Source organism: Esox lucius, chromosome 24 (genome assembly GCF_011004845.1).
Source record: "Esox lucius isolate fEsoLuc1 chromosome 24, fEsoLuc1.pri, whole genome shotgun sequence".
Taxonomy (NCBI): domain Eukaryota; kingdom Metazoa; phylum Chordata; class Actinopteri; order Esociformes; family Esocidae; genus Esox; species Esox lucius.
In genome coordinates, this window is record NC_047592.1 from 25,104,751 (window position 1) to 25,128,623 (window position 23,873).

Consider the following 23,873-nt stretch of genomic DNA (forward strand, 5'->3'; position numbering starts at 1 on the left):
AGAAGCCACAGGTGAGTGCAACAATCACCTTGAAGAAGCTACAGAGTTCAAGGGCTGTGCACCAATCAATCACATGAAGAGCTCTATATAATACTGGCTTGTATTGTAGGTTGGCAAGTAAAACCTGTTCCTCAAAAAGTGATATCTGATATGGGGTAATGTTTTGTGGTCAATTTTGACCACAACAGAGTTTTGGGGCCACACTAAGTGTCCATGCTAAGTGTCCATGATTCATATCTACAGTGAAGCGTCATGCTGTGGGACAGAATCATGCTGTGGGGATGCTTCTCATTAGCAGGGACTGGACATCTTGTCTCTGCCACTGATTTTTTGTGTTAGTGTTTTAAAATAAAAAACAGAGCAACAATTAAATGTAAAACGTATAATTCCGAGAGAGAGAAAGAGGATATACCCAAACTTTGATTGCCTTTTCCCACTAAAATGTATTCCCTCTCTTCATTTTTTCATTTTCTATTTCTCTACAACTATTGGTGGTTCACCAAACTGTGGTGCTCTGCAGTTTTACATGATTTGAGCACCGCAGAAAGGAATGGGTCTGCAACTGCCAACACAATCTATCATTCTTTGAAACGTCAAAGAATCCAACCACAGATCAAAATGATACAGTGTAACTCATCTGAAGTTTATTTCACTTTACACCATCTCACAGCCAAGTAGGGCTGCCCACAGAAACAAACATAGGACTCAACATCTAGTTCTCTTAATGTTAAACTTTTGGACAACATGAACAACACATATAAAAATAAAGGGGATTTTAAAGAAGCTTTGATCCCAAGCAAGTTACATTACTGCATCAACACATTTTACACACACTCCTGGAAACCGACCTTTCCTGGCGTTGGAAGCAGCATTCCCTTCCAAATGAAATAGGACCACAGTTAAGACCAGAAAAATATTGTTGAACAGAACCGACCAGTACCCTTCCTAAGGCCCAATGATATGTACTTACACGATCTGCCTAACCATGCAGTGTCTGAAATGGATAACGATAATGGACCACTGGACTTGGACTGAGAGATGGGGGCTAAAAGAAAGCAAGAGATCACAAAGGATCCCGGTTCAACAAGATGTTGGATCAATGCCACCGCTCTCTATCGACCCGGGGCATTTAGCAGACATCTGGCGTGGTGGATTAAGGCCTAACAACCTAGATGAAACCGAGATTAAATTATTCTTGTTGATTGTGGTCCCTGCAGAACAATGGTAAAAAGGCTCAGATTATACCTTGATCTACAGTGTGAGTGTTTGTGTGTAATAAAATATTTGTACCTCTTCATCCTATGCTAATTCATGTGGTTGTATGTGTGTGAATGTGTTTTTGTGTGCAAGCATATCACAAAATGTAGACATGATTAGTACTTTGCACTCACCAAACAAATTGAACAGACTTTCTAGGATGTTACCCACGAAAACATAGGGGCCAAATGTTATAAAATTAGATTCAACTTTATTGTTATTGAACAGTGCAAATACAGTACAACGAAATGCAGTTAGCATCTAACCAGACGTGCAAATAGGAGAAGCCAGGAAATTGTACTACTTCTTTAATCAGCACAACAGTCAGTTTCAGCGGTGCTAATATCATTGCAAAAGGTTTTTCTAATGATCAATTAGGCTTTTAAATGATAAACCTGGATTAGCAAACATAACGTGCCATTGGAACACAGGAGTGATGGGTGCTGATAACGGGCCTCTGTACATCTACATAGATACTCCAGAAAAAATCAGCTACAATGTAACAATGTCTACACTGTAACAATGTCTACACTGTAACAATATCTACACTGTAACAATGTCTACACTGTAACAATGTCTAAACTGTAACAATATCTACACTGTAACAATGTCTACACTGTAACAATGTCTACACTGTAACAATGTCTAAACTGTAACAATATCTACACTGTAACAATGTCTACACTGTAACAATGTCTACACTGTACTTCTGATCAATTTGATGTGATTTTAATGGACAAAAATAAATGATTTTCTTTCAAATACAAGGACATTTCTAAGTGACCCCAAACTTTTGATCGTTAGTATATACACTACTCAAAAGAATGATGGGAATACGTAATCATCACAGTATAACACAGTATAACACAAGTCAATTAAACATCAGGGATACCAATATGTCCAGTTAGGAAGCATAAGTGATTGTGAATCAGTGTCAACAGAAGCAAGACAACCCCAAAAAGGGAATGGTTTTGCCAGTGGTGGCCACAGACACTTGCTCTCTGCTCATCCTTCCAGACAGATTCATCTCTAGTTTTGCGTTTTGCTAGTGTCCTTGTTACTACTGGTAGCATGAGGCGGTACCTACAGCCCATTCAGGTTGCACAGGCAGTCCAGCTCCTCCAGGATGGCACATCCATACGTGTTGTTGCAAGAAGGTTTGCTACTTCTCCCAGTACAGTCTCAAAAGCATGGAGGAGATACCAGGAGACTGGCCGTTACACAAGGAGAGTTGGACAGGGCCGTAGAATGGCATCAACCTAGCAGATTGATGGGCACTGCCAGAGCCCTACAAAATAACCTCCAGCAGGCTACTGGTGTGCATGTGTCTGACCAAACTGTCAGAAACAGACTCCATGAGGGTGACTTCCTCTAGTGGGACCTGTGCTCACAGCCCAGCACCGTGCAGCTTGATTGGCATGTGCCAGAGAACACCAGAATTGGCAGGACCCCCATTGGCACCCCATTCTCTTCACAAACGAGAGGTTCACACTGAGCACATGACAGATGTGAATGAGTCTGGAGATGTTATGCTGACTGCAACATCATCCAGCATGAGCGGTTTGGCGGTGGGTCAGTGATGGTCTGGGAAGGCATATCCTTGGAGGGTCGCACAGACCTCCACGTGCTAGCCAATTCTGACTGCTGTTAGGTACCGGGATGAAATCCTCAGACCCAGTGGACCCTGGCCTACTGTGGCCAGAGTGTGCAGGCAGATCCTGGATGACCAAGTCATTAATGCCATTGACTGGCCCTCAAGTTCCCCAGACCTGAATCCAATTGAGAACCTCAGGGACGTTATGTATCAGTGAATCCAACACCACCAAGTATCGCCACAGACTGTCCAGGACCTCACTGATGCCCTGATCCAGGTCTGGGAGGAGATCCCAGAGGACACCATCCACCGTCTCATCAGGAGCACGCCCAGATGTTGTCAGGATTGCATACAGGCACGGGGGCCATACACACTACTGAGTCACATTATGAATTGCTGTGATGAAATTCACACATGTTTGAACAGCATTGTGATTCCAATTGTTTACTTTTATTTTCTGTGTGAGACTGAATCAGCCCTCAGTCAGTTGGTGATTTTGGTTTCCATTGACTGTTGCTCTCTACTAATTTTGTTCTCAACGAATTACACAATGTACAGTAAAGATTAAAATCTTTAATTTAGTACGTGTTATTTAAGTGCTCCCTTTTTTTTTGAGCAGTGTATTAAAAAAAACTATTCTCAAAACTTTACTTTTATCCAGTCAGAATAAAAACCTAACATTAAGCAAAAGGGATAAATGCCTATTAGTAACATCAACTTAAGTCAGAATAAATACCTAAACATAACCTGTAAAACCTGTACCCCCGCCCAGCATATGGAATGAAGTCAAAAACAGACGTGCATAATATGTCTAAATTCAACGTGACATTGGTTGTGTGTGTGCATATCGATTCCAATGGCCTCAGATGTTGAATTACAGCTAGATCATTTCCCCTGGCTGTTTGGTGATACAGCCTGGGCCATTGAATACCTCAGGCCATAGAACCAGAAGTGGACTGAGATTGGCGAGCACACTGTTGTCAACAGCATTGCTTAAGCATGCCGTGGAGATGTGTTTGTGCTGAGCTGGCATGGGTAATCAACCTAGATGTCCCTAACCCCTGGCATCCCTTCATGGACCGGGTTGCAGGAGGGATGGAAGAAGTATTGGGGGTTATTAGGGGATTTTAAAGAAAACCCATGGGAGGTGCTAGGAGGAATTCCTTACACACATGCCAAATGTAATCCTACAGGGAATATGGTATAATAGTGCACTAGGTAGGGAATAGTGGGCAATGTGAGGGTGCAGGCACAGCATATGGGACGGGGAATTAGAAGACTTAACTTCTGATTCTCATGAGAGGAACAGACTGGGTAAAAGACGAAACGCAGAACCCAGAACAGTCTGGGTAAAAGACGCGAGCGCAGACACACACACACACACACAGAGTTATGTAACCTCAGATTGGACGGGGACAGACAACGGGTGCATTGGAGTGTCCTAGTGTGTTTTAGTGGGTGTTGTGTGAGTGCATACATCTGCCAGTGGGCATTGTGGGTAAGCAGACAGTGAGTTGCGAAACGGCCATGGAGACGATTTTCGCGTGGGACAGCTGAGCAAAATATATGTTAGGTGATGGATATTCCATGACACAGGGTCATTATAGTGAACTGTCATACAGAAAGATATATAGAGAAACATTGATTCTGGTGGTATTCTTCCTGAAAATAATTTGCCAATGTTTCTATTGTCACTATGTTTACATAGATGTTTACTCCAATGTTTGCGCCCATTTTTACAGACCTTGGGGTAGCCGGGAATTCTGAGCAGTTTGTATACCGCAGTAAATTATGTACCTCAGCTACCATGAGGAAAATGGATCAGCTTTTACAGTTAAATGTACAGCTTTGTTGTATAGCTTTGCAAACTTTCTATGACTACTTAACTCGACATAGGTTTAATAAGTAGTAGACTACTTGCATTCTGGAATTTAATTAAACATTTTGACGTTGACACGGTTTTGTGTTAACAATTGTTGTTATTTATATTTTCTGACTGCAAACATAATGAATATATAACATTACTGTTCCAAAGTTGTGCCAGTGCATGGACAACTCAACAAACACACTGACAGCTTTGTTCTGGGGGCTAACATTCAATGGCTTGCTAATGGCATGTTTTATTATACACTTTGGTATTAATTATTAACTGTAATTGCTAGCGAGCTATGAACGCATGAAGAAAATGTATCGCCTTTTGCCAATGAACATTTAACATTCCGTTTAGAGCCTTATTGGATATAATTTGCAAAGCATGTATTATTACAGTTTTAAATGGTTTCTGGAAGCAAGCATGAGAAACATTGGGTTTTGCCAGTAAACAGCCTGTCCGTACAGCTAACAACATTTGAGTTTCCCTGTCCAGAAATGTCAACAAGCTAGCCAAATGCTCATCATCTCTGTAATGGTTGGAGTGAGCTCCAGCACCAAGAAATAATGTCACAGTGTGTTTATGCTCTGTAGATTAGTTGGCGAAAATACATTTAACTTGGAAGGTTCCCGTTTCTTTCTGTAATGAAAAGTCTGTATATAATTGACGGCATGGTCAAACAGGCAGATTTGTGAAAGGGATAACAGAGAAAGAGATGGAGAGAGCCAAAGGATGATTTAAACCATTGCTGTCTCAGGTGCAGTGGTCAGCGGATTAGACTCCTGGACCACCACAGACCGCATTTCCCCTCGTTTTTAGAGCATCTGTTTAAAGTCCCTCTTCTTTAATAAGGCTTGAAACAGAAGTGCTACGGGTTGCACTGACGCCAAAGAAGAAGCTGTTCTGTTTATCAAGCTAAATTACACACAGAATCTGCGTCCCAATCAGCACCCGACTTCCCCTCACTTCTGACAGGAGCCCACGAGGAATAGTCTGCATAATGGGACATAACTTCATTGTATTTTTTCTTCTAATGAAATTAGATAATAATTCTTCCTCTGTCAGGGCATTTGGTTCTACTCCATCATGCTCTTTAATTTCTCTATTTGCTTTTAAAGGGCCTTCATAAAACTTGCAAATGGTGCCTTATTTCCTATATAGTGTACATTTACATAATTTAGCTGTAACATACAGTAGTACCAAAAGCATTTTGTTTGACTAAAACCATATGGGCCTGGCTCAAGAGCCCCCTGAAATCTGCCAAACCCTCACATTGTGTGTGCATTGTGTTGAATAGCATTCCCACACTCTTACTGTGGTTAGTGCCACTGAGGGCACCTGACCAGGGGGAACGGGTCTCGGGTGGATGACCTCATGTAAGAGTTGTTGTTTTTCCGATTGGCCTCTTGAATGGGAGGCGCTGATAGGACCCAGGAATTAATCTGGAGTCATAGGATGAACGCAACAAAACCCATACAATACTTCAAAACCTCTTCAAACTACTTTAGGACCACTCTGAAACCCCAAATCAGTCCCCTTTAGATTCCCATGGTTTCCACAGAGTCAAATCCGTTCGCCGACAGCTTAACAAAAACAAGGAGGCAGGCTTGGGAGGGGGGATGGGAGGAAGTGGGTTCTGGAGATTAGGGCAGATGGGTAACATTCTAAGACGGAGATTTAGATTAGGATAAATAAAGAGATACGTTTTGAAAGAAAACTGAAGTGCAGACTCTCGATGATGGAGGGGGAGGAGGTTACTCGTTCCAAGGTGTGAAGAGGGGCAAATCTCAGCAGGGGTTATACCAGCTGTTGGGGTGAAATAGGCCGGGGAGTGGGTAGCGTGAAGGCCACCTGCTACAGTTCTTCAATTCCCCAAGTTTAGGAATCTCACAGAGACACAGAGAAAGAGTTTAACAGAGCCAAGAAACTATCGCTTGGGTTAACATATAGTCTTTCTCTCTATCACTCCATCTCTCTCTCTCTCTCTCACTCACAGAAACACACACTCCTCAGGCAGTGTGTGTAGTCTGATACCCATCTCACAGTGCCAAGTCTGCTCTCTCAAACACATTCTTTCTGACCATGAAAATCCTATAAACCCACAGAGTACCGAAGGCTGTAACTATGGGATAAACAGCCTGGATCAAATTTAAGAGCTAGGGAACTACCTAACTTTAAAACTTAAAGTCCTAGTCTCCTAGACAGCTCATTTAACACCTGATTTACATAACAAATAACAAATCATAGGTATATGCTAAATCATAGGTATATGCTAAATCATTGGTAAGTTCAAGTATGACAACCTAGTGGCAGTGTGGGCCTTTCATCATGTTTCTTACCACTCCTCTATTACGATGACATCACAAATCTCCTGCTCAAGTTTGGCAGTAAAGAAACATTTTGCTCATTTTCTGGGTTTTGTGTTTAGTTTTCATACTTCACTGTATTTGCAATTGTAATAACGATTTTCAAAAAGAAAAATTCGACAAAAACATAAGAGCATTATAAACTATGGATTATTGAAAGTGAATACCAATAAAGAGCATAGTTACACTACAAATTGCCTTTTCACCCAAGAGTACAAACAATAAACAAAAGGAATATACATCTCATAACTTTTGGTGGAAGCTGTGAAACAACCAAGTCAGCAAACATCAAAAACTATTCTGGACGTGATGGTTCGTCCTTCTGCAACAATAAAAATCCCCATGCACAAAATGACAAAAACCTCCACACTCCTCACCCAAACACACACACCACCCATTCCACACCTGGCATTCATTGTGAAAATGTCACTTGCAGGTACAAAAGTCTCAGCTAAGACTAGAACCTGCAAGGTTTCCAAAGATAAACTGTTTGCTCTAGCTACACCATCACAACTTAGGCCACTATTCACATCAGTCTACATCCTAATCCTTTCAGCCGAACAGCACTCCAAAATCAGTATAGTCATACCTAACTCCTATTCACAGGCTGCCACCCTTCTTGGCCAGAGTCTTATAATCAGTCAAAGGGGCCCTGCTTGAAGTAGTGCACTATATAAGCAATAAGGAGACATTTGGGATGCAATAATAAGCAGTGTATGGCACAGTACGTACATCACAAGGGGAACGGTCAATCCGTCTTGAATGGGTTATATGCGTCACCACTAACCAATATCTCCGCTGGCTTTGGTCCAAAGCAGCAGGTCTGACAAGAACTGTGGAGAAGTGGAGTCACCTTGTCAAAGGGAGGGAGGGAGAGGGAGAACGAGAAAGAGGTGGTGTAGAAAGAGGTGGTTACTAAGGCATGCTACCTGTCTCCACCTACCTGAGCGTCGCTTAGTAGTGCAGTTCCGCAGTGAACCAAGTAACGGCTGTTAAAGAGCGATGGCTGAGGAGGAGGTGCTGAGAGGGAGAGATGTGTGTCTCTGTTTGTCCAACAGCAGAATGAAGGGAAGGGGAGAACGGAGGAGGGGAGGCTGAGTTTTGGGGGCTCAGACGAGGAAGGGGGGGGAGAATTCTGAGGGTAAAACTAAGACGAGAGGGAGGGGAGGGAGTGTTAGAGGGTAGAGTCCCTCCCTCTCTGGTTCTCTAACTCAAGCCAGACTTTTAGTAATCCCCCGGGGACACAGTTTGAAGAAGAACGCCTGTTCTCTTTGTCTTTCATCCCTCGTTCCATTTCTCTTTTCATCTCTCTCCGTCATTCTCCCTCTCTCTTTTTGTACCCCTCTCTTTTCCCCCTCCTCTCTCTCCCTCCAACTTGCCCTCCCTCTCCCTCCAATCTTGAGAGCCATTTCTTGACAATATTGAGAACGGGGGATCAGCAAGAGGGCAGGGAGGGGAGAGGGGAACGAGAGGAGGAGGTGAGAGAAGAAAGCTGTAAAGAGGCCCTTAAAATCCCCCCTAACCTGAAGTTATCCAAGAGGAATCGGAGAGGCTGGAACACCGCAGCAGTGCAGAAGTCACACACAAACAAATGGACACATGACAGAGGAGGCTTTGTGAACCGCGCACACTCTGAGTTACGACACCTGAAGACCTGAATTCAAGGGCGAAGAGTTTAGCTCAGTGGGCTAACACTGTTGCGGCACAAGTGAGCCAGGCCTTGAAACTATAAGAACCACCAAGTGTTTCCGAGCTCCTTTTTCCGAAATGTTCTATCTACATATGGTGGAATTACTTTAGAGTGAGAAGGTTGGTCAGGGGAAATGGGCGGAGGGTAAGTCCCTACTGTCTAAATGTACATCATAGTCCCTCTTCTCCGTCACAATTTGCGGTTATTTTAGAAATCCAAAGGTTGCATGTTCAAGTCGTGTCACTGTGTTCTAGCACCTCCCATAAACATGTATCCAAGCGTAACATGAAAGACAAAGACAGCTTAACAGTTGTCATCCTAACCTTACGTAAATGATCCTTACAACGTCCTATACCTCCACGACATGTTATAGATGACGACATACAGTTCCAATACTACAGTACGACTGGGATATTCCATTCAAAATGTTAACTACACTGGACCAATTACACTGCAGAAGGTAGGAGATACGTTTCGAAGCAAGTACAAAGACATTTCTGAAAATTCTATTTCCATTGCAATGTAAATAAAAGCTGCTGTACTTTTGGATGAAAAATAGACACTGTAGTAAATAAAAACAAATAGAAATACTTGTGTTTTCTCGAGGCCCAGTGGGCCACAGTAGGCCTATCTGCATTTAGCTATTTGACACATGAGCATTCAAAATTTACTTTGAGATGAACTGTGTGATGAGGAAGCCGTAATTCCAGATCAGCCAGATATTCACCTTCATTGTACTTCATTGAATACAAATTACTAATGTTAGTAGGAATAAGATTAACACTAATCTAATGATGGAAAGTGTAGATAAACCCTTTCAAACTGTTCCAGCCTGCAGTTGCCAGTGAAATTGGACTTCACTCCAGCAGCTTCTGTGCCAACCCCTGTATGATGCCCATTTGATCAATGGCAAATGTAAAGTATTGCCATATGGTAACTATGGATATCACAGTTAGCATTGGTCAAGCACAATGTGACTAGCTAAAAAAAGAGAATTCTGGTGAGCTAACAAAATTATCTGCATCTCTAGATGTAGTTACCAAAAAAAAAAAAGAATCTGAGAATGATTGCCCATTTACTAACTTGTGTAACTTCATGACATCCTCACTAGCCTCTGTGTTTTAGCTTACTAATCAAATGGCTACAAACCTTGTATATTAGGCAGGTTTAGTAACTTGAGATCACGATGGAATGTATTGACATTCCTAATCTTGCTTTTATTTTGCCAAACATTTTAGGACACTCATTCTTTAGTTCGTCATTCCAAATGCTACAAGCTATGCACCAGTCTTTGATTTTCAATAACGGCAATATGTATTTGACTAACAAACAATATATTGGTGAATTATATCTATCATGCATTGAAATCCATCAATGTTTCACTCACCTACATTAGGGAATTCACTATCAAATATAACTCTCATGATATTCTGTAGCCTAAGCTGTGCATGTGGTTTTGATACAGAAACATTCTATGTTGTGATAGTCAGCTTGATTCTGAAAATAAGTTGCCATGTTATCAGTTTCTAAGATGTTTTTCTTTTTCATTTTTCTGTAAAAAAGTAGACATATCAATATGTTCCTCTAAATAGGTAATGTATTCACTGCATATGGTTAAGAGACCCCTGAGTTCATCTGCCTATTCTCAGTGTGCTGCCTGTTTCTTCCTGTGTGTGAAAACAGCTCTCAGGATTAGGTAGTCTCACTCTCCCTCTTAACGAAATAAACAAAGGCAGGCAACCGAAAATGCCAGATTAAAGAAAATCAACTCTGACATGTGTAACGAGAAACAGATGAGAGGAAATGTAAGCAGGCATAGAGGGATGACTGGAGCGACACACAGACAGAGACAGAGAGTTGATATGAGTATCATGGGTAGGTCCGCAACAGCAGTGCTGTGCTTAATAGCTAGCATGGCCAAATACAAGACATGGTCTGTAAACCCATCTGCTGCCAGCTGTGCCCCCAAACACCAGAAAATCCTCCCAAACAAATCCCCCTAAACTATCATGGACTGGCAAGGAGAATTCAGTACTGGTAATCCCAGAAATGTTGACAATGTGGCAGTGCGCAATTGAACTCTTAATTAACACACTTTAAAAATAAAAATAGCGGGAATACAGAATCCGACAAACCTATCAGTATGTGTCCTGCTGGGTGGGGTCCGGTTGGAGCAGGAGTGTGTTACACCCCCCCCCACCCCCACGGTCACATCAGCACCTGGTCCATTGCTCACACTGTAATCCTTACTCAGCAGGAGGGAAACAGGAGAGGAATGGAAGGAGATGGATGAACGGAAAGAGAGAGGTGCAGTGTTTCCATTCGTTTAGCCTCAGGGCGGTGCCAGCAATAAAAGCACATACTGTATATATATATATATATATATATATATACTGTATATTTATTTTAGGCTTTCTTGAATAAAGACAGTGGGAAAAGATAAAGAGCAGAGTTTTAGCTGAAAGATCAGTGGACCAGATTCAAACCAATATTGCAACTGTACATGTGCACCCAAGTAAGCAGCTTATAACAACCCAGGCCACTTGGGCTGGTCTAGAAAATTCTAATTTACCAACCAACAATTCCTTTCCACATTAAATAGATACCTGGTCTATCTATAACACAGTTCTTAAGGTTATTTAGCACCATTCCGGGCAGTCAAATCTCTACCCATCTTTAGAAAACATCTGAAAACACACCTGAAGTACCTAAAAACAGTTCCACTGCTACAGTCTCTGTTGTCCTTTCGTAATCTCTTCATATTATCTTTAATGTTTATTTGTACGGTCTTCTTTACAGCACTGACCTTTGCTGATAACTAATCAATTGATTAGAATGCACCTACTACTATATTGTGTTGTTGTTTCACCTAGCACTTTTCAAATGTACGCACATACGTCCCAGTGGATAAGACTGTCTGCTGAATTACTAAAATGTAAAAGGTCCTTTGCCCAATGTGTTGCTTTCGTTGAAAGGGAATAGGGACAGTGTTTTCCTGCATGCGTGTCCTGCATAGCTCACTCAGTAAGAGCCTGGCACTGTAATTGAAACAAAGGTTTCTGTACCAAATATTAAGTTCTGCTTTTCTGATGTGTCAAATATTTACAGTGGGTATTGAAAGGAATCACCCCCCTTTAAAATCATATTTTGTTGCTTTGCAGCCTGAAATGAAGACACAGTTTTTGTTTCATTCAGCTGTATTTACTCAGGGCAACTTATAACATCTGCGTGAAAAATATAACACCAACATGTCATAAAAAAATAAAAAAAATAAAAAAACAATCACTGAGTTGGAAAAAAGATCACCCCCTTGTGTCAGTATTTAGTTGAACCACCTTTTGCTTTAATTACAGCCTTTAGTCTGTTGGGATATGTCTCTCTGCACACCTAGACGTTGCAATATTTGACCACTCTTCTCTGCAGAACTGCTCAAGTTCAGTTAAATTTGATGGTGACCGTTTGTGGACTGCTGTCTTCAAGTCATTCCACAGATTTTCAATGGGGTTTAAGTCCGGCCTCTGACTAGGCCATGCAAGGACATTCACCTTTTTCTCCTTCAACCACTGTGTGGTCAGTTTTGCTGTGTGCTTTGGGTCATTGCCATGTTGGAAGGTAAATCTTCTTCCCATTGACAACTTTCTGGCAGAGAACAGCAGATTTTCCTCAAGAATTTGACAGTATTTTGCCCCATCCATTTTTCCTTCTATCCTGACAAGTGCTTCAGTCCCTGCTGCAGAGAAACAACCCCATAACATGATGTTACCACCTCCATGCTTTACTGTAGGAATGGTGTTATTTTGATGGTGAGCTGTATTGGATTTTCACCAGACATATCGTTTGGTGTTGAGGCCAAATAATTCAGTTTTAGTCTCATCTGACCATAAAACCTTTATGGTCTCATCTGACCATAACACCTTTATGGTCTCATCTGACCATAACACCTTTTTCCACATGGCCTTAGAATCTTCAAAGTGCATTTTGGCAAAGCTCAGTCATGACTGCATCTGGCCTTTCTTGAGGAGTGGCTTTTTTCATGCAACCCTCCCATACAAGCCACATTTGTGGATAATTTGTGATATTGCTGTCACATGCACACAATGACCACTCTTTGTCATGAATGACTGCTTCGGAGTTGCTGTAGGCCTCTTGGTAGCCTCTCTGACCAGTTTCCTCCTGGCTCCTTCATCCAGTTTGGAGCGACGTCCTGACCCAGGGAGGGTCTGTGTTGTACCAAATACCTTCCACTTCTTAATAAATAGACTTCACTGTGCTTCTAGGCACTGATAAAGCCTTTTAATTTTTTTTTTTATCCATCTCCTGACTTGCCTGTCCACAACTTTATCCCAGAGATCTTTTGACAATGCCTTGCCACCCATAGTTGATTGTTTTCTTCAGTTGCACTACCGAGGACTGCTTCAGGAAAAGCTTGTTTCATGCTGAGCTAATCAAAATGACCACAGCTGATCACAGTTGAAAGTCAATTGGCTTTGTGTGTTATTGAGAAGGTGATTAACTACACCTGGTTGGGATTGCAATTCATTTTTTGGAGGGGGGTGATTATTTTTCAAAAAAAAAATCCTGACAAGTTGGTATTATATCTTTCACTTGGATGTTATAAGTTGTAAATACAGCTGAATAAAACAAAAATAGTTTTTGTCCGTTTTCATTTCAGGCTGCAAAGCAACAAAATTTGATTATTTTAAAGGGGGGTGATTCTTTTCTATACCCACTGTGTGTCATGCAAATTACTTAAAAATCATACAATGTGATTTTCTGGATTTTTGTTTTAGATTCCGTCACTCACAGTTGAAGAGTACCTATGATAAAACTTACAGACTTCTACATGCTTTGTAAGTGGGAAATCCTGCAAAATCGGCAGTGTATCAAATACTTGTTCTCCCCACTGTATATTGACATGTGGCCAACAAAGTTATGAGGTCAAGTGGGGACAAAACCATCTGGTTCATTCAGTCACTACTTTCGCTTGTCCTACTGAGCCCAACGATGCTTAAAGCTTAACACTCCTGCCGCAATTTGAAACACAGAAAATAAACCTCACCCTTAATCAGTAGATTGTATCACAGTGCCATCCAGATGGTTACTATTCGTTCCACAGTGTTAGATGTTATCTAACTCAAACATGAATTAACTGGGATGAAACAATTGGCCACGTCAGCAACCGACAGCAACAGGGATACAGACTGTTTCCCAGAGGAAAGCAACGGTCAGCTCTGCAGACCAGCACCATGGTCGTGTAGGGGACACCTGGTGGGGTGAGAACCTGGCAAGACTGAACACCTGGTAGGCTGCGGCATCACAGAAGTTGGGAGGGGTGTGATGACAAGTAGCCATATTAAACCAAATCAGTGGTCCCGCAGTTAGACTCCACTGGACCAATACCTGTGTTGGGGGGGAGGGGAGTGCATCAATCAATCACATTTATTTATGTAACCCTTTTTACAACAGCAGTTGTCACAAAGTGCTTTTACAAAACACCCGGCCTTAAACCCCAAGGAACAAACAACAACAGTGTTGAATTTCAGTGGCTAGGAAAAACTCTCAGCAGAGTGGCAGCTGAAATAGTCAGGTATCGTCTTGATCTGCAAGACAACCAGGAGGACTTTGGACAGGGACAGCAACAAATCTTTCAAGCCTGGAAGTCCAGGGGTGTGGGCCAAGACCTCATGTCCTCCTAAGTTTAAACAGGGCAGGAGACAGGGAACCTTTTGAAAGTGCATTCCTTAGATCTATAAGGATTTACAGTGGAAAAGGAGAACTGACCCTTCTCACCCGGCACAATAATATAGCAGCGTAAGTCCTTGGGGCTGAGACGGGGGGTCCAGTGACACTGTGACAATCTGTGGGAGGGCCCGGACAGGGCCCAACAGGCAGGAAATCAATCCACCCACATTGCCAAGCATCAACCAAAGGGACACCCACCAACTGCAACCACCCTGAAATGAGGGCCAAGTATTGCCAGCAGAGTACAGCCCAATTGCACGTTGGGCGCAACAGAGAGACAACAACAAGCCAGTGACTCTGCCTCTGAATGGCATTGGAGGGAGGGCATCCCAGTGGCGATGAGAGCCCACCTGGCAAGACAGCAAGGGTGGACAGTATCAAGCCTTTCCGGTCACCTTCACACCCCTGGGCCAGACTGAACTTAATCCTAGACCATGCTAAAGAGATTAATCTTTAGTAGACACTTGAAAGTTTACACCGAATCTGCACATCGAACCTTCGATCATTCCACAGTAGTGGAGCTCTATGAGAGAAAGCCCTGCTTGTTGAGAAATTCCAGGTACAATTAAAAGGCCTGCATCTTGCGATCTGAGGATACTTGTGGGTATGTATGACTGGATCATTTTAGTAGTATGAGCAAGTCCATGTAATGCTTTATAGGTTAACAATAAAACCTTAAAATCAGCACTAGCCCTAACAGGCAGCCAGTGTAAAGAGGCTAGTACTGGAGTAATGTGTTAACACATTTTGGTTCTAGTTAGGATTCTAGCAGCCATGCTGAAGTTTATTTATAGATTTATCATGGGAACCAGAGAGAAGAGCATTGCAATAATCTAATCTAGAAGGAACAAATGCATGGATTACTTTTTCTGCAACAGTTTTTGATAAAAGGTTTCAGATTTCTGCAATGTTCCAAAGATGAAAATAAGCAACTCTTAAGATATATTTTATATGTTCATCAAAGGAGAGGTCAGGGTCGAGGGTAACGCCACGGTTTCTTACAGTTTTTTGGGATAAGACCATGCAGCCGTCGAGGTTCACAGTGAGATCTGCCAACAAAACTCTGTTTCTTGGGTCTTAAAACAAGCATTTCTGTTTTTCTTGAGTTTAAAAGCAAGAAGTTCTCTGTCATCCACTCCCTAATAACTGAAATGCATACTTCCACGGTAGCTAATTTTGGGACTTCTCCATGCTTCATCGAAATATACATAATTATTTACCTTGCGATTCCGGATGATCACCCAGAGGCAGCATATATAGTGAGAACAATAATGGGTCCAAAACAGAACCTTGAGGAACACCAAAACACATAAGAAACAAACTGATATATTTCAGATAAATAAGATTTAAACCAGGCTAGAACATGTCCATGTAGCCCAATGTGGGTTTCCAGTTTCAATAGTGTCAAAGGCAGCACTAAGATCAAGAAGCAGCAGGACAGATACAGAACCTTTCTCTGAGGCCATTAGAAGGACATTTGTTACCTTCACGAATGCAGTCTCAGTACTATGATGGGGTCAGAAGCTGGAGCATTTCATAAATGTTATTTGTCATCAGGAAGGCATTCAGTTGTTGGGACACACACTTTTCTAATATTTCTGAGAGGAACTGGAGGTTCTATATTGGCCTATAATTGTTTAATGTCTGGTTCCAGATTAGATCTTTTCAGAAGAGGCTTCATTTCTGCAATTTTTTGTGAGTTTGGTAAATATCTGGAGGATAAGGAGAAATGTATTATGTTCAACAGGGTTGACCTAGCACAAGAAATAGCTCCTTAAGTAGTTTTGTTGAAAATGGGTCTAGTTGGCAATTTGTGGGTTTAGAACTCATTACTAACGTAGTGAACGTGTCGAATGCGATACAGGATCAGAAAATTCAAGTGTCCCCATTGACACCAGGTCAGAGAGGCTTAGGTCATTGGACACATGAGGACAATTGCAATTTTGGGGAATATACCTATTTAAGGAGGAGTCCGTTTTCCAATGGTGATCTTTTTATCAAAGAAGTTTATGTATTCATTACTGCTGAAGTGAAGACCCATTTCACTTGTTGAGCACTGCTTTTTTGTTAACTTTGCAACTGTATCATTTTGGATTGTTTTTGTTCACCTCAATCAGGTTGGAGAAATAAGCTGATCGAGCAGACGTGAGTGATTTTCGGTATTGTACTGTACTGTCTATCCAGGCTAGTCTAAATACTTCCAACTTGGTGGAGCGCCACTTTCGCACCAATTTTCTGGAGGCTTGCTTGAGTGCTCTAGTATTGTCTGTGTACCAGGGAGCAAGTTGCGTAGTCTTTTGTTTTTAGTGGTGCAATCATATCTAAAATATTTTGCAGTGTTGAGTTAAGATCCTCGATTAGGTAGTTTGCAGATTTATTTAAACACTCATTGATGATGGAGCCAAAAAGAAAATACATTTGTAGTCAAATAATTTATATTATGGCTTTTGAAAGTCATTGTTTGGGGTGCAAGTTTCTTGTTTTAACGGTAAGACAGTGATCCGATATTCCAGGATTATGAGGAAAATAAGATCTACAATATCTATTTCTCGTGACAGGACTAAATATAAGGGATGATGTCCACTCTCCTTCAAAAAATTGGTCCATTCTCTAAAATTATTTAACAAAAAAGGTGACCGATACTATACTGTATTAACTAACACTACAAGTTATTTCTCCTTCATCCATTCTAATAAATAGGACTTTCTTTTACAAGTTTGAACTAGCTGCTGCCAGCTAGACATCATCAATTAGCTGGGAAGGCCTATAATGACAACACAACTCTCACTTGAGCGACACACATCATCCTTTTGTTGGCATGTCAGTGTAGATAGTTTTTAACAAACATAGGCAGTAGCAAAAGTCATACAAAGGTTTTTAGCAAAAGTTAGCCATTTTACAGGTTTATGTTGAAGTATTTGTTAAAGCAAAATGTAAACCTCTTTTGCTTGAAGTTAGATGGCTGCTAATAGAGAATATTTACCCAAACTTCTACCTCTATGTTTCTTGACTATTTAAATCATTTTGTTTACATACTCTGGTGTTTTTTTTCTGGTTTTTTTTAAACTGCAACTGGTAACGTTAGCAAAGATAGTCTAGGTCAGTGGTTCCCAACCAGGGGTACTAGGACCCCTGGGGGTACTTGGCCTCTCCACAGGGGGTACTTGAAAACACTCATTACACCATAGACTTTCTAATGAAATTAACGTGAGGGGGTACTTCGGGGGACACCAAGCAGAGCTTGGTACAATTACTGAAAAAGGTTGGGAACCACTGGTCTAGATAATACAAACCTGAGTTACCACAGCAACCTTCCACACATGGGGTCTCTCTCTAACCAGTTTCAGCCTTTGCTCCAACCTTTATTTAAAGAAAATTAAATCAAGTGAAAAGTTTTGGGTGGGTGGAATTGTTAATAAATATTCAATTGATAAGCGGATAACATTTCAGTGTTAAAGGGATTAATATTAATTGGTGCCAAGAAGAGGAGAAAAAACATCACCCTTCCCTTGCATGGCTGTGCAATGAGCCTCTATGTGACAAATATCAATAGCAGAGTTAAACCAAAAGGGCCAAAAAATTGCTGGTTTTACCACTTATACCAAAATACAGGTTCAGTTGAACAATTGCTTTCATGTTTTGGTTCAAATGCTTTCAAAACCTCATATAATTCTATAAAATAATATAGGCCTACCACATTATGAATTTTACTAATACATCTTTCTTCTGAAACATTACATCTTATGCTCATCTGTTTTCAGTGTAATTAGTGCCAAAAGAAGATGTTTGGCAGGTAAGAAATCTGAGTGGCCACCTAGTGGGATGAATAATGCCTCTCTCTCAGTCGGGAGGGATAAGTGGTGGTCGTACTGCGAAGGCACATACACTCACGCTCACCCAGCTGGTACTAAAGTAGCGAAACAAGCAGGTTTTAGGTTCTTTTCATATAGCGCTTCCTTCACAAATACAAACGCCAGGGAATGCCAAGGGCTGTTTAAATGCATCACCAGTCTCTCTATAGCTTGCTTTTAAAGAGAGGAGAGGGCAAGTGAAGGGAAGGAGATAGAGACATACAGAGTCTAAAAAAGAAGCATAGAGATATAGAGATGTAAAGACTGTAATTATCACTTTCTTAAATATAAATATTTCCTTGGGGGAAGTGCTACAGAAAAGTGGGGTTGATTGCTAATAGCAGGGTTTCTCAAACAAGAAGCTTCCCCAGGTGGGTTTGTCTTGCACGTTCTATTCTTATAACAAATAATACACTTTCTAAATTAATTTCATAGCACAAATTAAGAAAGTAAGCTTTGGAATACATACTTTTAACAATGTGGGGATACAGAAAACTAGAATGAAAATTAACAGGCAAAAAACTATTCTATAACAGATCTAAACAGTGTTCCATTCCTGTCTTCCCCTCAGTCTCTCTGCCCGACCCTCAGTCTCTCTGCCCGACCCTCAGTCTCTCTGCCCGACCCTCAGTCTCTCTGCCCGACCCTCAGTCTCTCTGTCTTCCCCTCAGTCTCTCTGCCCGACCCTCAGTCTCTCTGCCCGACCCTCAGTCTCTCTGCCCGACCCTCTGTCTCTCGGTCTTCCCCTCAGTCTCTCTGTCTGACCCTCAGTCTCTCTGCCCGACCCTCAGTCTCTCTGCCCGACCCTCAGTCTCTCTGCCCGACCCTCAGTCTCTCTGCCCGACCCTCAGTCTCTCTGCCCGACCCTCTGTCTCTCTGTCTTCCCCTCAGTCTCTCTGCCCGACCATCAGTCTCTCTGCCCGACCCTCAGTCTCTCTGCCCGACCCTCAGTCTCTCTGCCCGACCCTCTGTCTCTCTGTCTTCCCCTCAGTCTCTCTGGCCGACCCTCAGTCTCTCTGGCCGACCCTCAGTCTCTCTGTCTTCCCCTCAGTCTCTCTGTCCGACCCTCAGTCTCTCTGCCCGACCCTCAGTCTCTCTGCCCGACCCTCAGTCTCTCTGCCCGACCCTCTGTCTCTCGGTCTTCCCCTCAGTCTCTCTGTCCGACCCTCAGTCTCTCTGCCCGACCCTCAGTCTCTCTGCCCGACCCTCAGTCTCTCTGCCCGACCCTCAGTCTCTCTGCCCGACCCTCAGTCTCTCTGCCCGACCCTCAGTCTCTCTGCCCGACCCTCTGTCTCTCTGTCCGACCCTCAGCCTCTCTGCCCGACCATCAGCCTCTCTGCCCGACCCTCAGTCTCTCTGCCCGACCCTCAGTCTCTCTGCCCGACCCTCTGTCTCTCTGTCTTCCCCTCAGTCTCTCTGCCCGACCCTCTGTCTCTCTGCCCGACCCTCAGTCTCTCTGCCCGACCCTCAGTCTCTCTGCCCGACCCTCAGTCTCTCTGCCCGACCCTCTGTCTCTCTGCCCGACCCTCTGTCTCTCTGCCCGACCCTCAGTCTCTCTGTCCGACCCTCAGTCTCTCTGTCCGACCCTCAGTCTCTCTGCCCGACCCTCTGAGCCTGTAGAGTTTCATTCCATCCCTCTCTCCCCCATCCCTCCCTCCTCCTAGCCCTCCCTCCGACCCATCCCTCCCTCCTCCTAGCCCTCCCTCCTCCTATCCCTCCCTCTTCCTAGCCCTCCCTCCTCCTATCCCTCCCTCTTCCTAGCCCTCTCTCCTCTTGGCTCCCCTACCCTAAATGTTTCCTTCCATCCCACTCCCTCTTTGCTCTCCCCACCCTCCGTTAGTCTCCTCCTTTGCGGTTCTGTCACTTCCACCCACCACCCCCGACGTCTCCTTCCCCGGCGCTTCGCTCTGTCGCTCCGTCTGTCCAGATTACCCTTCTCTCTCTCCTTCTATCAGACCTCCATTTTCATCTTTCCTCCTCTCTTCCCCCTTCCATATAAACTCACCACTCTTTCGTAGCCCCATCCGTTTCTCTCTCCCTCTCTCCAGCACGTGGGTCGTGTTAGTTATAGGAGGCTGTTCCATTGGTAGCACGCACACAACCACACACACACACACGCTGTCCAAGCCACAGTCCCCTCTCTTTCATTATCCATAGCTCTATAAACACTACCAGCACCGGGGACACACACACATTCTCTCAAACACACATACACACATTCTCTCAAACACACATACACACATACTCTCAAACACACAGACACACATACTCTCAGACACACAGACACATGTACACTCATATATATTCACACACGCTTGTGTATACCCAACCAAACACATACTCTATGCACACACACATGCACTTATAATGTTCCAAACCTCAGCCATTATTAGGCTATAGCCAAGATAACACCAGGCACCACACACGCTATGTCTCAGGCGCACACACACGGCTCCTGCTGTAAAGAGACAACTGAACCCTTGGAGAAAAGGCAACCCTCTTTCTATATTTCTCACGTACCATTCCTTCGTCCCCATCTCGGTCTGTCTGTCCTTCTCACTGACCCCATCACCTAATGGGGTGAGTGCTTTCTCTCTTGCTCTTCCTCTCTTCCTGCCCTCCCCCCATTCTTTCTCCCTCGAACACATCTCCTGCTCCTCTGTAATCCATTATGTCAAGAACTAAGAGTGAAACTAACCAGGGGCGTTGTTATACTATACACCAGGTGTAGTCAACTCCGCTCCTGGAGGGCTGAAACACTTCTGTCTTCACCCTCTGCTAATTGGGAACTAGATGAGACCTGGCACAAAAGAAGAGGGAAATTAACTAGTAGATGGAAACACAAAACAGAAATGTTACAGCCCTACAGGACTAAAGTTGCCTACATCTGCATAGAGCCCATTCTACCATCTGTGGAGTGTCAGCAAAATTAGTTGTTTCTGTTTACTGTGTTGTACTGCGCTCTAGTGGACATACTAAGAATTGCATGTGACATTCCCACCCTGGAGGCAGTCCTCAAACCTCTCCTCTACCCCCTGACGTCCCATGTATTTGTTCCAATTGAAATCCTGATTAAGCACTTTAGTAGTGAAATGGTTCCAGGAGACATTCTGTGAAGACATTTATTAATCAGCTGTATCCACATGGTCAGCTAGACCAGTGGCCAACCTTTTTCAGTTACTGTACCCCCAAAACGATTCTGCGCTTCTTGGAGTACCCCTGAATTACCCCCTCATGTTAATTTCACTAGTAAGCCTATGGTATATCATGGGTGTTTAAGTACCCCCTGTGGAGAGGCCAAGTATCCCCAGGGGTCCTAGTACCCCTGGTTAGGAACCACGGAGCTAGACCACCCTAGGCCACATACTGTACATCATGTGTTTGACTGCTATACTTATGTATATACTTATAAGACATCATAATAGACAGAAACTAACAGAATGTTACTTTAAACAATAACAACTTGTCTCCTCCTAGTCTTCTCTAAACAAAAGATATCAGTATAGTACTAGCTAGTCCAGGGTGGTTTACGGTGGGAAAGTACTGAGTGTCTAAAGCAAGTGTAAGGAGATTACAAGTCAATGCAAACTCACGCACTTCCAATAGCTAAACCCACCTACCAAACAAACAAAAAAGTAAAAAAACCACAACTGAAGCATCTGCTTTTGTGTATACACACTTCAGTATGTGTGGTATATTTGTGATATATACACTGAACAAAAGTATAAACACTTTTGTTTTGGCCCCCATTTATCATGAGCTGAACTCAAAGATCTAAGACTTTCTCTATGTACACAAAAGGCCTATTTCTCTCAAATGTTTTTCACAAATCTGTCTAAATCTGTGTTAGTGAGCACTTCTCCTTTGCCAAGATAATCCAGACACCTGACAGGTGTGGCATATCAAGATGCTGATTAGACAGCATTATTATTGCACAGGTGTGCCTTAGGCTGGCCACAATAAAAGGCCACTCAAGTTGGAACAGCCTGGGATTTCAATTGTTTACTTTGATTTTCAGTGTGAGTTTGAATCCAGCCCTCAATCGTCATTTTGTTCTCAAAGATTTAAACGAGGTACAGTAAAGATTTTGATCTTTAATATATTTCCTTCATCGAGACCTGATGTGTGATTCAAGCGTTCCCTTAATTCTTAAGTAGTGTAATAAGAAGAGACTTTCTTGGACCAAAAAACCAGACTGGAGATTTTTGGTTCCAACCACTGTCTCTTTATGAGACGCAGAGTGGGTGAACTGTTTGAGTTTGCCTTGAGAAAAAGCACATCTTTTCTCACTCCACTGGCAGATTGAACTGCTTAACTACATGTAATATTTTTCCAATTTCAAGCCTAAATTTTTGCGGTGTACAGCAACAACCAAAGACATAAGGCTGTTGAACATGAGTAAAAAAGTATGACTCAGTTGCTATGCACATGGTATACTCTACGTGCTAACCTTTAGTGCTGACGTCACACGCACATACTGGAATCTATACACCATTATCTCATATGCCGCTGCTACTATTTATTATCCATCCTGTTGCCTAGTAACATGACCCACATCTAAACCTGTAAATAAACCTCAACTACCTCGTACCCCTTAACATCAACCCGGCTCTGGTACCCCCTGGAATATTAGTTTTGGCATCAGTCATTACATTAGTCGTATTCTATATTTAATTGCGTATTCATTGTTATGGTTTTTATATGTTCATTATTGTTCGTTTTTTTACTCAGACTTTTTGTTATACTGCCGTATATGAAGCATACAACAAATACAGTTTGATTTGATATGTAAGCGCCACCCCACTGGCAGAGGGTTGTATCCACACCATTCGCCTGGACACAGCCCTTCTCCTATTAGACATATATCCTAAACCCCTCTGGGTGTCTTGTTGAGGAACAGAACAACAGCCACCTTTAGTGCAAAACACCCGTGACCATTAGGCTGCTCTGCCACATCTTTATAACTATTTTAAACTGGACACAAATGTAATTAGGAAATTTAAAAGCATTTTTTTTTTTATATGTACCCATGGTTAAGGTCCCACAGCTTTCAGAGAATCAGCATTGAGGACCCCAAACTACCAGGTTTAATGTGACATAATCACAGGATACTTCCCAAACAGTCAAGAGTTTAGTCTGAAGATCAGTGCAGAACTTACAAGATGAGGCGGGTCACAGCGGAAATTCCTCAACAGAGGCAACCAAGGACAAACCTATCGAAGGCAGTCACACAACCAATCACTCGTTCATGGGGTCAGATACACAGGGTCGGGGTGGGGACGAGGAAAGGGAGGAGTGTGTGTGACAAAAATTCAGGTCACTTTCTTCCTTTTTTTTTTATACACACACACATTCAGGAAATATACAGGCCAAACTACTGAACTCTGACCAGAGCAAAGCAGAAGGCTTGTGAGGCTTATTAGAGAATATTCCTGTTTTGTGTCTATCCTGGCAGGACAGGGTCAGAGAGAGTGCAGGAAGAGAGGTGGCGGTGGGAAGAGGA

General features: G+C 42.7%; 1 protein-coding gene across 4 annotated transcripts in view; it reads right to left on the bottom strand.

The window, feature by feature from the left end:
* nhsl2 (NHS-like 2) overlaps positions 1-23,873 on the bottom strand; it is a 100,374-nt gene that overhangs the window by 55,300 nt on the left and 21,201 nt on the right. The window contains exon 1 of one of the 4 annotated variants that reach the window (XM_020044240.3): positions 20,891-21,014. The exons of the other annotated variants lie outside the window; for them this stretch is intronic. Coding sequence (XP_019899799.2) covers positions 20,891-20,939 — 49 coding nt within the window. The 5' untranslated portion in view covers positions 20,940-21,014. Of the gene's footprint in view, positions 1-20,890; positions 21,015-23,873 lie in introns of those variants that run through there. 4 annotated transcript variants of the gene reach the window in all.